Genomic DNA, 17335 nt, shown 5'->3' with positions numbered 1-17335 from the left:
ACACAGGTTTTCATAAAGGTTCTTGTGGTGTCTCAGCAGCTCCAACTCTCAGGACCCAGGTCAGGTCAAGAAAGAGGTGAATACGGAAGAGTGGAAAGGTGTTGGTTTTCATCTGAGCCTTTCTTAATAGGAATTTTTTTGCCCAGAGGTAGTCTAGCCTGTTGAGTACATTCATCTTTGGATTTTTATAATGAGTCTCTGCTAATTTACTAATGTTTTCATACTTAAAATGTTTTGCTTTACAAAGGAGCATGTATGTTATGTTCGAAGTTTGGTTCTTCCATAATAAAAAAAATAGTTCTATTTCCATCTGATAACTTTTGGATAGAGATCGTTTCTTACAGGCGGATAGGGATGAACAACCTGAGTAGTTGTGCTGGGTTTTTTAGGTATTCCGCTGTTTTGTTTCTGAGCTCTTCAAGTAGAAACTTAAGCTTTGGGGTCGGACACTCTGGCACTTCTTAGTCACACGACCTCCCACAGTCCTTCAGTCTGCTGTGACACGGATCACCCTCGTGCCTTGCTCCGTGAACTAAGGGCCTGTGTGAACGTAGTAAGCACTGAAATAATAGCTGTTTTATTATCAATAAATTGTAAAAGGCCTTTGAAGTTAAGTATCTCGTTATAAACTTTATTCTGATTTTAAGTGCCTAAGATATGTTAGTACTAGCAGAATTTGAAAAAAAATTGTAGCTCTGTATGTATCCTACCTCCAACAAGCAATTTTCCTAAGCATAAAACATGCACAAGGCATTTATTATGGAAACTTATTTTAAAACCTTGAGGTTTCGCTTTTTAAAGGTGATGACGAAGCTTAGGCAAGTTTTTTTTTAAATGATGGGTTTTATATGGAGATTAGCGAATTAATGTTTAGTTTTCCTTTTCATAGTGACTTGTGGATCCTGGTTACAGCTGTTACTGAACAGTGCTAACACCCGAATTTTTTCTTCCATGGAACTCACCTAATTAGGTGAAACTTTATCTTCCATATCACTCTGCTGTAACAACAGTGGTCTGTCTTGTTTCATTAGGACATCTTATCATGGTTCATGTCATTAGTGCCTGAATTTAGATTCCACAAGGCCTTCAGGGACATCTGTTGAGGTATTTTTCCTTTGTAAATGGCATAGATTATCTCCAGGCACTGGGACTTTTGTTTTCTGCACCGCAGTTTTGCTTGGTTTTCTAAAGAAGAGGAATATTTTGGAGAATGACAACTCAGAGCATTATAAGCAAATTCAGAGTAGCATCATGGTTTTCAAGAGCTGGCTCAAATTTGAGAGACGAAGTGGACAGAGTTATTTGTAAAAACATTGTAGTGCTGTTGGACTTTTCCGTTATAAGTTATGTTCTGGCCTTGTGTAGATGAATAGTATTTGCTATGGTGTCTCCACATGTCACTTCAAAGTGCTCTCAGAGACATTAGCATTACTAATTATCCTTGTCTTAAGCTTCGTTTCCTGCTGCCAAGGGCTAGCCCTCAACTCTTCTTATTAGCAAACATGAGAAACAGGGTTTGTGTAGTTACAAATCTTTATGATAAGGAAAAAAGAAATATATACAAGATCCATTTAAAGATGTTTCCATTGGGAAAAATATTTTACTGATTGCATAGTGTGTTTTTTTGTTGTTGTTGTTGTTTGTTTTTGTTTTTTCCTTTTTACAGCTGCACCTGCAGCTTATGGAAGTTCCCTGGGCCAGGGGTCAAATTGGAGCTGTAACTGCGACCTATGCCACAGCCACTGCAGTACCAAATCTAGGCTGCATCTTCAACCTATACTGCAGCCTATGGCAATGTCAGATCCTTAATCCACTAAGCCACAACAGGAACTCCTGATTTTATAGACTGAATCACTGGTATAGCTAGATTTTTTCTTTTTTTTTTTTTTTTTTTTTGCCATGCCCATGGCATGTGGAAGTTCCTGAGGCTAGGGATCAAACTCATGCCACAGCAGTGACCCAGGCTGCAGCAGTGACAGTGCTGGGTCCTTAACCCACTGAGCCACAGAGGGACTCCAGAATTCACCCTTTTGAAGTATATAATTTAGTGCTTTTAATAAAGTCATAAATTTGTGTAACCATTACCACAATCTAATTTCAGAACTTTTTTTTAATCACCCTAAGAAGAAACCCTGTACCCATTAGCAGTCACTTCCTGTTCCTCCCTCCTCCCATCCCCTGGCAACCCCTAATCTACTTTCTGTCTCTGGATTTTCCTGTTTGGGACATCGCATGTAAATGGAGTCATACATGTGACCTTTTGTGTCTGTCTTCTTTGACTTGGCGTAACTTTTCTAAGGTTGATCCGTATTTGTGCCTTTTACTTCATTCCTTTTTATGACCAAGTAATAGTCCATTGTATGGATAGATATATAGCACTTGTTTATCCATTCGTCAGTTTGGGCTGTTTCCCTTTTTTTGGCTGTTATGAATAATACTGCTATAAACATTTTTGTTCAAGTTTTTTTATAGACATGTTTTTAATTCTCTTAGGTGTATATCTAGGAGTGGATCAGTGTATTTTTAAGGAATACATATAGGGATATATTTTCTTAAATTTTACAAAGAAATATGTGGAAAGAAAAAGCCTTATTTTGAGAATTGTTGGTACACCTAATTCAAGATTTCAAAAGGTCAAGAATTTAATTAAAACATCTGTTAGATAGTCTTTATAGTTGAATAATTAGAAAAAATGCATGAGTCTTTGTTCAGATTCCCTCGTATGATTAACTTTGCATTTCAGGTAAATAGGCACTAGATAAAAATTGGTTAATTGAGAAGGTATTTAAAATGGGGAGTATATTGTAAGTATGAAGGTATTTATTAAAATTTTGCTGTCTTTGTGTTTTTATTTTGAAGCAGTTTAGAGTAGTGGTTCAGTTTTGGAATCAGTCAGACCAGGGTTAAATCCTGCTCTGGTATTTAACTCGATGACCTTGGGCAAGTTATTTAACCTCTCCAAGTCTCCTTCCCTAATCTGCAAAATTAAGGGTGGTAGTTATCTCACAAAGTTGGTGTGAGAATTGAGAATGTGTGAAGTGCGTGTCACAGTGCCTGGTAATAAGCATGGATAAGTGGTGATGGGAGTGCTTTTTGCCTGGTGTAGTGATTTTTCCTGTTTCATTTAATCCTAGCGGGTTTCATGAGGCCCTGAGACTAGTATCTTCCAAACTTCTTGGCCCCTACCAACACCAAGAAACCTCTTTTACCAGGTGACCCAGTCTTATACATAGACACACACTCTTGTGTCTCTCTGTATGGGTAGATGGAGTCAGACTGTCAGGAGACCACACTTAACTTTGACCATGTGTAGTGTACTCTTTTAGTTTTTAAACTTCAATTAATAGGGTCTATTTTTTTTTTTTTTTTCTTTTTAGGGCCACACCCTCGGCATATGGAAATTTCCAGGCTAGGGGTCGAATCAGAGCTCTAGCTGCTGGCCTACACCACAGCCACAGCAACACCAGATCCAAGCCGCATCTGTGACCCACACCAGAGCTTGTGGCAACACTGGATCCTTAATCCACTGAGTGAGGCCCAAGGATCAAACCCGGTACTAGTCAGGTTCGTAACCAGCTGAGCCACAATGGGAACCCCGTTAATAGACTCTATTTTTAACAGCAGTTTTAGGTTTACAGAAAAATGGAGCCCCAACAGTTTTCCCTGTTAATAACATCTTGCTTTAGTGGAGTACATTTATTGTGATTAATGAATGAATGTTTATACGTAATTATTAACTAAAGTCCATAGTTTACGTGAGGGCTCACTCTTTGTGTTGTACATTTCTGTGGGTGTTGACAACGGTCATTTACTTAGCAAGATGGTATCATGCAGAGTAGTATACTGCCCTAAAAATCCTTTGTGCTTCACTTATTCGTCCTCCCACCCTGAGCCCCTGGCAACCACCGATCTTTACTGTCTCCATAGTTTTTCTTTTCCAGAATGTCACATTGTTGGACTCATACAGTAAGTGGCCTTTCAGACTGGATTCTTACACTTAGCCATATGCAATTATGTTTCCTCCATGTCTCTTTATGACTTGCTAGCTCATTTCTTTTTATCACCGCATGACACTCCGTTGGCTGGATGAACCATTCACTTTCTGAAGGATATCTTGGTGACTTCCAAGTTTCGGCAGTTAGGAATAAAGCCACCATAAACATTAGTATGTAGGTTTTTGTGTGGATATAAGGTTTCAGCTCATTTGGGTAAATACCAAGAATCTTAATTGCTGGTTCCGATGCTAAGTATGTGTTGAGTTTTGTAAGAAATCGCCAGGCTGTCTTCCAAAGCGGCTGTGCCCTTCTGCATTTCTCCCATCCAGTCCCTGTTGCTCCACGTCTTCACAGCATCTCGTGTCGCCAGTGTTCTGGATTTTGACCATTCCGGTAGGTATATGGTGGTGTCTCTTTGTCTTCATTTGCGGTTCCCGAATGACCTATGATGAGCATCTTTCCCATCCTGATTTGCCGTCTGTGTATCTTCTTTGACGAGGTGTTTGTTTGGATCTTCGTCCATTTTTTGGTTGGGTTTTTTGTTTTCTTCTTATTGAGTTTTAAGAGTTCTATGTATTTTTAGGATACAAGTCTTTTTCAGATATGTGTTTTATAAATACTTTCTCCTAGACCGAAACTTGTCTTTTCATTCTCTTAATACTGTTTTGTATTGTTCTGTTCTATTAAAACACAAACCTGATCCTGAGGCACTGCTTGATTTTACAGCACATTAGTAGGTCACAGCCTGTGCCTTGAAGATCACTGTTCTGTTTCCATAATGTTCACGTGGACACTGTCATTTAAGCACCTGTCCCTCTGGGCAGTGATTCCCAACATTGATTAACAGGGTTGTCAGAGATGGTACTGCCCTTCTCCTATTCTGGAGGGTTCTTTAAGTTGTAGTGAATAAATTAAATTTGGCCAGCTGCATCGCCTTCACACATAGTACGGAGTAATGACGTATTGAGGCATTATAAGGAGCTTCATGGGTTTTGCATTTCTCAAAGGTTTTAGACAGGTTCCCTCAAAATGGATGTGCTTTTTAAATCCTGGAAGGATTAGGGAAATATGGTGAAGGGATGTTAAGATGTATGCTTTCTATTCCCAGGAATAGAATTTCCACATTCCTAGGAATAGCATAACCAAATTTCACTACTTCTAGTTGGTGAGAAGAATTTTTTTTTCTTTTTTGGCTGCACCTGTGGCATATGAAAATTCATGCTCCAGGGAGTGAATCTGAGCCACAGCTGTGACCTGCGTTAACGCCAGATCCTTAACCTGCTGCACCACAGCAGGAAGTCCAGGAAATTTTTATGTGATAGAATATATATTTAATGTTAAATTATTAAAACAAAAATAGTGACTTGAACTAAACAGAATTGATATGATTACTAAGGATCTAATTTAATGGTCATTTGCCTGTATTAGTTTCTTCTTATGAATAGATGCTACTCAAATATTTAAGTGTATCAAACACTGTAAATAGCTATAATGGAAAAAATAAAAATCATAAAAAATATTTAAGTGTATCCATCCTCTCAAGAGTGTTAAATATTTATCCCTGTAGTCTTATTTAGAAAAGGAAATTTCATTGCTCTTCAAAGGCTAGTTCTGTTTCTTTGCCAAAATAATATTAAATTCCAGATATGAAAACTGAACTTAATATGATCTTACTAGACAATTTATCTTCTTTGGAGTTATTTCTCTTTTCTTTCTTTTTTTTTTTTTTTTTTTTTTTGGCTGTGTCTGAAGCATGCAGAAGTTCCCTGGCCAGGGATTGAACCTGTGTCCCATCAGTGACCCTTGCCACAGCAGTGACAACACTGGATCCTTAACCCACTAGGCCACCAGGGAACTCCCTGGAGTTAATTCTTTTCCCTAAAATTTGTAGGAGTGGGAGTGGGAGTCCCTGTACCCCCTCGACACCCCCCCCCCCCCTGCAGTGGTACTCTCCCTCTGACATCCTGCAGTGCCACCTTGTAAAAAGAGAGAAAGCTTAAACAAGCGACATCTGTGCCTCTCTAGGTTTGAGTGAAATCTACCAAGTATCATGTATCATATATGCAGGCTTCTGACTTTCACACTAATGGTTTTTTGTTTGTTCGTTTGTTTGTTTTTGTATTTTTTTTTTTAGGGCTGTACCCGTGGCACGTGGAAGTTCCCAGGCTGAGTCGAATCGGAGCTGCAGCTGCCGGCCTACACCACAGCCACAGCAACGCTGCATCTGAGTGGCGTCTGCAACCTATGGCACAGCTCATGGCAACACTGGATCCTTAACCCACTGAGTAGGGCCAGGGATCAAACCCATGTCCTCGTGGATGTTAGTTGGGTTTGTTACCGCTGAGCCACAACAAGAACTCATTTTTTTTTTCTAGTACACTAACGTTTGTAGAAGATTTTTTACTTTCCTCTCTCTGATGTGGACTCAGTAATTAGAGGGGTAAAATACTGGCTGTTTTTCCTTAAACTTTTTTTTTCGGCCGTGGCATGCAGCAGCTTGATGTGGGATCTCAGTTCCCAGACCAGATCACGCTGGGCCTGCATTGGTGAAGGCACCAAGTCTCAACCACTAGACCACCAGGGAATTCTCTGGCTTTTTTTTTTCTTCCCTATAGAGACCTTGAAGAAGGCAGCCACCTGCCCTTCATGACTTAACCTGTGGTAAAAAGAAATCTTTTATATATTTGGGGGAGTTTACTGCGTGTACACTGTGTGCCGGGCACTACCCAGGCGCCAGTGATAGGGTCGTGAACCAGCTAAAATCCCAACTCTCAGGGAGCTTATGTTGTAGGGAGAGGAGACAGGGTGAACAACGTAGGTCAAGTGGTGGTGAAAGCAAAGAAGAGGAAGAGCAGGGAGAGGCTAGAGTGTGGAAGAGTAATGCTCTCGGCGACGGCGCGGTTAGAAAAGGCTCCCTGAGGAGGCGGCGCTGCGCCGAGAGGGGCCTGACGGAGGGGGCTGATGCTGCCCTGTTGGCAGCCGCGGGAAGAGGGGTCCAGTAAAGAACAGCAGGTGCAGAGGCCTTGAGGCAGGAGCCGGCTCGCTCTGTTGGCAGAGTGTGAAAATGCCAGTGTGGGGGTGCAGGGGGGTGAGGGGAGGTGTGGTGAGAGGCAGGCCCCTGGGACCTTCTGGGCAGAACCCAGGACTTTGGAATTTATTCAGAGAGAGGTAGGAAACCATGAAGAGACTTGAGTGAAGTGATGTATCTGAAGGGCAAGAGTGAAAACAGAGCAGGGAGGTTGCTCCTGGACATGTCCAGACTGGGGCGTGGTGGCGGCCCGGGCCAGCGCCGTAGCAGTGGAAACACGTGGTCGGCTTCTGGGACATGACGTTAGGGCCAGCAGGACTGCTCACTCGGTGGTGGTGGGGAAGGAGAGAGAAGGGAGTCCGGAGGGCCTGGCAGGTCTCTGACTTTATGCTCCCGGCCTGTGCAGGTGGGCAAGGGCTCCCCAGAGTGTATTTTTCAGCCTCTGAGAAGCTGATTCAGGAAAGTGGGAGGAGGCATTCAGGGTGATAGTTCAGACCTACTTTTCCTCACAGTCCTAATGTCTCTAAGATTCTAAACTTTGTAAACAGTGTTGCAACATTCGCACCAGAAGGGAGCTTAGTGTCCATCCTCACAGTGGGAAGTGTGGCCCCTGGGAAGTGGCAAGCGCCCCTTGGTGTCCTCCTAGCGGCTTTTGTGAGCTGTTTACTCATAAGCTACTTAGTGAGTTATCACAAGTTAGGAGAATTTAATATAGCTTTTACTGTCTTATTTCTCTTCAGTTATATTTTGTTATCCCTGAGTTTCCTTTCCTTTAGAAAATGGAAATAGGTGGGGTTGGTGCACTGAGGGATCTGATGCTTTTCCTGAGCGGATCAGGGCCAGAAAAGTCTGAGAGACATTGTCCTGAGGGGGTTCCCTCTGTGTTATGTACTGAGCTCCTGACAAGAAGCCAGGACCCAGAGATGGACAAAGGGCAGCTTCCCCAGACAGTCACAGCAGAGTCAGTGGCAGAGCCCAGGACAGAGCTTGAATTTCCAGTTCCAGGCGTCTTTGTATCACAGAAGTAGAGCTTGTCTTTCCCAATTTATATGCCATGAAATTCACCTTTTTTTTTTTTTTTTTTTTTTTTTTTGCTTTTTAGGGCTGTACCTGTGGCACATGAAAGTTCCCAGGCTGGGGGTCACATCGGAGCTGCAGCGGATGGCCCATGCCACAGCCATGTCAATCTGAGTTGTGTCGATGACACATGCCACAGCTCACAGCAATGCCGGATCCTTAACCCACTGATCGAGGCCAGGGATTAAACCTGCATCCTCGTGGATGCCAGTGGGGCTCATTACCTGCTGAGTCACAATGGGAACTCCACATTCACCCATTTGAAGTGAACAACGCAGTGATCTTTAATAAATTTATGGAGTCGTGCAACCTCCACCACCATCTAATTTTAGAAATTTCTATTACCCGAAAAAGTAATGTTGTGCCTATTTGTAGTCACTCCCCATTTTATCTAGTTTCTGTGTCTGCAGATTTGCCTATTGCAGACATTTCGTGAGATATGTGGTATTATCTGGCCTCTTCGAATGCCCTAGCTTAATGTTTTCAAGGTCTGTTTCTGTTGTAGCCTGTATCAGCACTTTGTTCCTTTTTATGGGGCTTTGTTCCTTTTTATTTTCCATTGTACAATACACTAATTTTTCCATCCATCAGTTGATGGACATTTGGGTTGTTTACATTTGGGGGCTATTAGGGATGATGCTACTAGGAGCATTTGCATATGAGACTTTGTGTGGACAATGTCCTTTTATTCTCCTGGCTGGGTAGCTGGGGTGGAGTTGCTGGGTCATGTGGTAAATATGTTTAACATTTTTTTTTTTTTTTGTCTTTTTGCTATTTCTTGGGCCTCTCCCGTGGCATATGGAGGTTCCCAGGCTAGGGGTCCAATCAGAGCTGTAGCCACCAGCCTATGCCAGAGCCATAGCAACACGGGATCCAAGCCACGTCTGTGACCTACACCACAGCTCACGGCAATGCCGGAACCTTAACCCAATGAGCGAGGCCCACTGAACTCCCTATGTTTAACATTTTTAAGAAACTGCAGAGCAGTTTTTCAAAATGGCTATGCCAGAGTTCTTGTCGTGGTGCAGCGGTTAACGAATCCGACTAGGAACCATGAGGTTGCGGGTTCGATCCCTGGCCTCACTCAGTGGGTTAAGGTTCCGGCGTTGCCGTGGGCTGTGGTGTAGGTCACAGACATGGCTCGGATCTGGAGTGGCTGTGGCTGTGGTATAGGCTGGCAGCTGTAACTCTGATTTGACCCCTAGCCTGGGAACCTCCATATGCTGCAGGTGCAGCCCTAGAAAGCAAAACAAACAAGACAAAATGGCTACACCATTTTATTTTTCCACTACCAGTTTATGAGACCTCCAGTTCTCCTTATCCTCGTCAACACTTGTCACTGTCTATGTTTTCCATTATAGGATAGTTTCTTTCTTTCTTTCTTTCTTTTTTTTTTTTTTTTTTTGTTATGGGTGATTTCTGGCTTTGAGAAATAATTGGCACATAACATTGTACCATTGTCTAATTGACATATAACGTTATGGAACATTGTGTACGGTGTGATGATTTGATATTGCAGATAGTGTCTAATTTTTAATGGCTTATACATCCCTAATTTGTGCTTTGCTTTGATTTCCTTGGACCAAGAACATTCTTAAATAACAAGTTTGCAAATGTTTTAAAGGCTCTACTGTGTAGATTACTTAAATTAGTGATTGATTCCAATTGATTTTCTTTATGTAGCTCAGTTGTTCTTGAGAATGAGGGTAAGGTGACCTCTTAGCTGACTTGATAAGCTAGGTGTCTGCCTGCTCGCCTGCCTCCGTCTTCATTTACTGAGTAGCACATATAGTTCACTCAGGCCCTGAGTTAGAGAACACAAGTTCTGCCCTCAGTGGCCTTGTGGCCATTCTGACTTAAAAAAATTTTTTTTCATTCCTTGTTTTTTAATAACTTTTTTTTTCTTTTGCTGTACTCCAGGCCAGGGATCGAACCCACACTGCTGCAGTGACGATGCTGGATCCCTAACTTGAGGTGCCACAAAAGAATTCCTCCAATTTAAAAAGAATTTTTGGGAGTTCCCGTTGTGGCTCAGTACTTAACAAACCTGACTAGGATCCATGAGGATGCGGGTTCAATCCTTGGCCTTGCTCAGTGGGTCAGGGACCTGGCGTTGCCATGAGCTGTAGTGTAGGTCGAAGACAGGGCTCAGCCGTTGCTGTGGCTGTGGTGTAAGCCGGCTGTAGCTCTGATTGGACCCCTAGCCTGGGAACTCCCATATGCTGCAAGTGTGGCCCTAAAAAGCAAAAAAAAAAAAAAAATTTTTTTGGTGGCCCCGAGGCGTATAGACTTCCCTGGTCAGGGATCAGATCCCAGCTACAGTTGGGACCTAGCAGCAATCCCGGATCTTTAACCCACTGTGCTGGGCTGGGGATCGAACCTGCGTCCCAGAACTCCAGAGATGCTGCCAGTGCTGTTGTGCCACAGCAGGAACTCCAACTTAAAAAAATGTGTGTCTTCTTTGGAACGGATAAGCAATGAGATCCTGCTGTATAGCACTGGGAACTCTATCTAGTCACTTATGATGGAGCATGATAGAATATAATGTGAGAAAAAAGAATGTATACATGTGTGTGTGACTGGGTCACCCTGCTTACAATAGACAATTGACAGAACCCTGTAAACCAGCTATAATGGAAAAAATAAAAATCATTATAAAATAAAAAAATAATAAGACAAAAATAAATAAAATCACACACACAAAATGTGCATCTTGAGACACAGATGATTTCAAGAACAGGTGACGGGCCGTAACTCGTTCCTATGAGTAGTAAACACTGTTCCATAGAGGATGTAATCCTTGAAAACCACTGATAATTTAGTGTAAGAATGTTGTGCTAGAAATAGCCACAGTCTGTTATAGGAGAGCAAAAGCGGGGGCTCTGACTCACATTGGGTCGGGATGGGTAGACACCGGTGTCAGGAAATACATCTAAGAGGAGGTGGGCAGGAGCTGGCAGGGTCTGTTAGTGTGACTTGTCTGGGCAGAGGGAACAGTTTGAGGAAATGCATATAAGGCATCTTATCACATGTTGTACTTGTTACAGCAATTGTATGAATCTTTGTGTGTTTTTCTAACTGTAGATAACCAAATCTTTTATTGTCAACATACTAATATTTCAGGAAGAATAAACATTCACTTCTTTTTTTCTTTGTCCTCTTAATCCTTAACCCTATTCATTTCTATTTTATACCTATGATTAAGAAAGAAAAACATAACTACCCATTAGGTTGTGATATACTACTGGTTGTAATATATATTGTGATTTCAAAGCTGTTAAGATATTTTTTAAATGCATCTAGAATTAATAGGTATGATATTTGTCTTGGAGATGCTTCAGTTTCTTTTAATCTAATGAAACCTTGCTAGAATAATGGTAGCAGTCACATGCCTTTTCAGTTCTAAATTTAGGGGATGCTTTAGGGAAGTATTACCATCCAGGTTAATGCCAGCTTAATTTATCTCGAAAGCTTTTAAATCTGTCATGATTATAAAGAAATTAGCTTTGGTTGAGTAGTAGAGATTAGAGTGGAATTTTGGGTTTTTTCCACAGCATGCAGTGGCTTGATGTGGGCTCTCAATTCCCAGACCAAGGATTGAACCCCAGCAGCAGCAGTGAAAGTCCTAACCACTAGCTCACTAGGAAACTCCCTAGGAGAAATGACTTTTGCTAATATTAGGAAAGATAGGGTTTACTAAAGACTATGAAATAGAATTAAAAACTGAAGTAATTTATAGTGACTTTTGGATAAGTTATCTAGGGGTTCTTAGCTTTTAAAAATAAGTGTTCAGGAGACAGTGCTTTGGGAAAGACACCCAGTGTTCTCCTTACTTGCTGCAGTTAATAAGTCCTCTTTTCTGAAAAAATATGTACATACATAAATGTAACTCTGCCAGTCTGCCTCTCTTCCCCTCCCCCCTTCCTACTGAACTTATTCATGAGCTGAAAAGTCTTGGTAATTCATAACGTGTCCCCAAACAGTGTCATGCCGTCATTCATTCGGACAGCAAGTTCCTAAAAAACTCTTGAGCAGAGAAGTACAGTCGCGCCTTTGAGGCTGCTGCTAAGTGCCCTTGGGAGTGGTGAGCATGCGGGCCGTGGGTCCAGAAGCAGATGACTAGGTAAACCTTGCCTTGCTCTGGTGCGGCCTCTGCAGTTGGCACGAGGGGTAAAGGATGAGGACTGAAGAAGACAGGAGCCGGGGAGATGGGGCGCTCTGCTGGCTGCTACTGTCTCACGGCCATACGCACATGCGGAGAAGACACTTGCAGAAATATGTTCACTAGGAGGTCCCGTCGTGGCGCAGCGGCTAACGAACCCGACCAGGAACCATGAGGTGGCGGGTTCGATCCCTGGCCTTGCTCAGGGGGTTAGGGATCCGGCGTTGCCGTGAGCTGTGGTGTAGGTCGCAGACGCGGCTCGGATCCCAAGTTGCTATGACTCTGGCGTGGGCCGGCGGCTACAGCTCCGATTAGACCCCTAACCTGGGAACCTCCATATGCCGAGGGAGTGGCCCAAGAAATGGGAGAAAAAAAAAAGTTCACTAATTTGAAATTTTGATTTGTAAAGCATGGTTTGGGAAAATATTAGATCTTGAAAAATTTTATAGGCTATAAAATCTCATGGGAGAATATTTACCATTGGAAGTATAAAAATAAATGTGTGTAAACAGTAAAAATATATCCCAATTGGTCTGGTGAAACTTGTATATTATTGAGGCCCTTCAGTTCTGGAGTTATTTGCATTGGATCCAGAAATCACCTATTTTATTCCCAATTCTATAGATTGCAGGCCATTTATGTCAGTGTTTAAAAGCTCTCAACTTTTGGAGTTCCCATCATGGCTCAGTGGTTAACGAATCTGACTAGGAACCATGAGGTTGCGGGCCTTGTTCAGTGGGTTAAGGACCCAGCGTTGCCGTGAGCTGTGGTGTAGGTTGCAGACGTGGCTCGGATCCTGCGTTGCTGTGGTTCTGGCCTAGGCCGGTGGCTACAGCTCCGATTTGACCCCTAGCCTGGGAACCTCCATACGCCGCGGGAGCAGCCCAAGAAATGGCAAAAAAAAAAAAGACAAAAAAAAAAAAACAAACCCTCAGTTTTTAAAAGGAAAGTCCCCTGTGGGTTAGGAGCAGAAATAACTGTTTAATTTTTTGCAGAGTAGAAATGTGCTTATAATATCCTAGAAGAGCTGAAGAAAAAATACTTGTTTATTGAACAGACTGGATGCATCTTACTTAGATCGTGTGTAGTATTTCCTTGTAGTTTGGTGGAGGTTTTTTATTTTGTGTGTCATTCGTGGATGTGGCCAGGTTTTGGTGTGCCTGTCACATCAGATGCTGACCAAGGCAGTGGGAGTGGATGATTCAAAAGTGAATTACTTGGAGGAGCGCAGAGCCTGGTGAGGGCGGGAGCCGTGATGTAACAGAGACATGTGTGAGGAGTTACCTGATCACAGAGGAAGGTGCTTGTAACCCCCTGGTGAGAGGAGGTGGTGAGGGGAGGCTTTGTAGAGGTGGTGGCATCTGAGCTGAGTTTTGAAGGGTGAATAGGAGTTTATAGGGAAACAGGAAGGGCGCTGGGGCAGAAGGACAGTGAGCAGCCTGAGAGAGCTTGATTGGAGTTGAGGGAGCAAGGTTCAGTGCAGGAAGGAACCAGGTCTGGGAGGCTAGGAATCTGTTTGCTGTGCTAGGAGTTTGAGTTGATGCTGTAGTCCAGGCTTTCTCAGAGGGTATTGTGTGGAAATCCAAGCCCCGGAGCCTCTCTGGGGGAAAGGCAGAGACTCACAGGAACATTACAACATTAGATAGTGTGCAGTAACAAAACCTGCTTCCTGTCCATAAGCCAGCAGAAATGTTTTGGGAAGGACTACCGTTAGGGCAGAGCTCCTGAGATTTCAAGCCAGGGAGTATCTTCCCTTGATTTGCATTTAGAAAATGAACTGGCAGCGATCAAGGGTCGTTGGAGTGAGGGGGGACTGGTGGCATGAAAATGGTTCATAACTGTTATCAATTTTGGTGACATAAAATCTGACCGTCAGTGTAAAGATGTTTAATCTCAAAATTTAGGAATTCAGGGCACTGCTAAGAAAAAATGTTTTAACAATGAACTAAAATACTTGATTGACCACTGAGATTTTTCCGAGGAGAATTTTGGGACAAGTGCAGATGTTGTTTCTGACTTTGATCAGAGATTAAACAAATGCTTTATAATACTGTCTGATTAAAGAAAATCTTGGTTTAAACTGTACTTTAGGAGTAATGGTTTTTTAAAAATCCCTTCCCGATATCTCTTTAGATCTTAGATCTAAGTAGTAAGGCTTTTTAAGGATGTTCTTAAAAATAACGCTGGACAATTCTAATTTAAAAAATTTTTCAAGTACATTATAGTGCATTTTCACTTAAGGGTCATTTTCACTTTTTAAATTGATACGTTCTTTCATCTCCTCAATTTTTGGTCTGTTACCAGCTTTTTTTGTCGCACCTGTGGTGTGTGGCAGTTCCTGGGCCAGGGACGAACCTGCACCACAGGTGCAGTCTGTGTAATAGCTGTGGCCGTGTTGGATCCTTCACCCACTGTACCACGTGGAAACTTGCTGTTATCAATTTTTGTTCTGTTTTACTTCTTTTTTGGCTGCCCCAAGGCATATGGAGTTCCCAGGCTGGGAATCAGATCCGAGCTGTAGTTGCAACCTAAGCTGCAGCTGCAGCAACACCAAGCAGGTCCTTAACCCACTGTGCTGGGCCGGGGACGGAACCTGTGTTCCAGCACTCCCAAGGCACTGCTGATCCTGTTGTGCCGCTGCAGGAGCTCCTTCCTGTTATCAATTTTTAAGAGCCCTTTATATATTGAGGAGATTAGCTTTTTATGTGTAATATGAGTTGCAGATATTTCCCTCCAGTTTTTTTTGCTTTGATGCAAAGATTCTTGTATTTAATTACTTAAATATATCTTTTTTTATGGTGTCTGGTTTTTGAGTCATGCTTAGAAAGGGCTCTGTACTCCAAGGTTATTAAAAGGAGTTCACCTAGTTTTAGTCTAGAATTTTTATAATTTTGATTTGATTTATATTTAAATATTTGATGTTAGGAGCTTGCGTATGATGTGTAGGATGAATCCATTTTTTTTCCAGATGCGTATTTCAGTTACTCAGACGTCATTTATTTTGTGGTCTTTTCCCTCCCTCATCATTTACCATTTTCTGTTTCCGGACTTCATAATTTGTCACATTAATCTCTTTATGTGCTGGTACCTATTACTTTGAGGCTGTAGTCTGGTAGTGCTAGTTCCCGTCCAGTACTCCCTAGGCATTTTCTTGACTTGTCTTTCATTTTAATTTTTCTACAAGTGAACTTTAGAATCAGCTTAACTAATCCAGTAAGCATTTGGGGGGGTGGGAGTAGGGGTGTGGGGGGCTCACTTTCAGTTTACAGATTAATCTCTTTATTGACAGTGACTCTCAGTTGTGGCTTTAACTTAATCTTTTCTCTTACAGATGATATTAACTGTGTTCTTGAGCAACAATGAACAGATTTTAACGGAAGTTCCTGTAACACCAGAAACAACATGTCGAGATGTTGTAGAGTTTTGCAAGGAGCCTGGAGAAGGCAGTTGCCATTTAGCTGAAGTGTGGCGGGGAAATGGTACGTATTAGGCTCTATGAAGGTTGCTGCGGACGTGAAACCTAGTGTTTATCGAAGGTGGAATATTGTTTCTGGTTCTTCGCTACCTGAGGTAATAAGGAATTGATGAGGAAAATAGTGTCACATGACATAGGGACAGGATGTTAGAAACACAGTGGATAAAAGGTACGTCACGTGACTTGCCCCGTACCATCTGAAACGAGCTGGGAGGTGGACCAGCTCCTGGGTGAAGTCTGTCCTGATCGCCTGCTGTCCAAGTGCATTCTCTGTCCACTGAGACCGTGACCATAACCCTTAACGTGTTGTGTCTGTTACATGTCAAGCTGTTGATCTGCCTTTCTTCCCCGTGATGACTCCACGAAGGCAGAAACACCCTGTTCCTCTGTGTACAGAACCCTTTACGTAGTAGGCCCTTCATGAACATTTCCACATGAAGTCGGCAAGAGTTCTCTCCAGGGCAGAGAGGGTCAGGGCAAGTCATAGGATTACTGAGCAGAATATTCTGCCGAATGATGTGAGCTTGGCTTTAGACAGGAGGGAGTATCCTGGGCAAGGGGGGCGGTGCGGGAAGGGCAAGAGTGGGGTAGACGTGATGCGCCCTCAGACAGTCCGGAGGGAGGTGGCCTGGGAGGGCGGGGACTGGGCCAGCAAAGCCTCCGCTCCGGCAGAGGAGGGCAGCCTTTAGTGCACCTGCGGGAGGAGTGGCTGTGTGGTCGGGACGGATCTGTGTCGGAGAGTAGGAGAAGGAGCAGCTGGAAGATGTGGAGTGGAGCTGATAAAGAGATGGTCGGACAGGTGGACAGGTTTAAAGGGCACTTAGGGATCATCAGTGAATTCTTGTACTTTCTTCATTTTCACCATTTTTAGTCGAGGTATAATTGGCATACGATATTATGTGAGTTTCTCCTATCCCGTAAGGTGATTTGATATTTGTGTGTATCGTAGAAGGATCACCACAGTAAGTCCAGTTAATGGCCATTACTGTACATAGTTACAGAATGTTTTCTTCTCGTGATGAGAACTTCTAAGTTCTCTCTTAGCAGCTTCAAGTAACAATACAATATTTGCTATTATTTACTGTCGCCACCATACTGTGCGTCACATCACCAGTAAGCATTCGCACAGCCTTTCTCAATCTTTTTACCCTAGAGGAACCCTTAAAGTGATTTTCAGGTTTCGGAGAAGCCCTTGCATAAAAACTGCTGCATCTGTAACTCATGGTATATTTGTGTAATCAGTATGTCATTAAGAAAGTACTCCAATATAGTTGTCGGTGCTTTTGAGAAGAGAATTTCTCTGTCGATCTGAGTATTAGTTTGCTCAGGCTGCCCTAACAAAGTACCCCAAACTGGGTGGTTTAATAAACAAGAGAAGTTTATCTTTTCACACTTCTCGAGGCTGGATTCTCAGTGTCAGCACGGTTGGTTTCTCCTGAGGCCTGTCCTTGGCTTGCAGAGGCATCTTCTGTGTCTTCATCCAGCCTTGCCTCCGTGTGTGTCTGTGCCCTCTCTTCTCTGTAAGGACACCGGTCGCACTGGGTTAGGACCACCCTGATGACCTTGTTTTAACTTAGTCCTCTTTAAAGACCCTCTCT

General features: G+C 42.8%; 1 protein-coding gene across 9 annotated transcripts in view; it reads left to right on the top strand.

The window, feature by feature from the left end:
- The window catches only part of PPP1R13B (protein phosphatase 1 regulatory subunit 13B), a 95233-nt gene that overhangs the window by 21639 nt on the left and 56259 nt on the right, over window positions 1-17335 (top strand). For all 9 annotated transcript variants that reach the window (XM_084970272.1, XM_084970277.1, XM_084970271.1 and 6 more), the window contains one exon: window positions 15594-15741. In XM_084970272.1, coding sequence (XP_084826398.1) covers window positions 15594-15741 — 148 coding nt within the window. The remainder of the gene's footprint in view (window positions 1-15593; window positions 15742-17335) is intronic.

Source organism: Sus scrofa, chromosome 7 (genome assembly GCF_054392235.1).
Source record: "Sus scrofa isolate SSC_HxYL_T2T_F1_AM1 chromosome 7, Sscrofa_HxYL_maternal_Yorkshire_Landrace_v2.0, whole genome shotgun sequence".
NCBI classification, from domain to species: Eukaryota; Metazoa; Chordata; class Mammalia; order Artiodactyla; family Suidae; genus Sus; species Sus scrofa.
The sequence above is the reverse complement of the archived record's forward strand: the minus strand, read 5'-3'. Positions and strand labels throughout refer to the sequence as shown.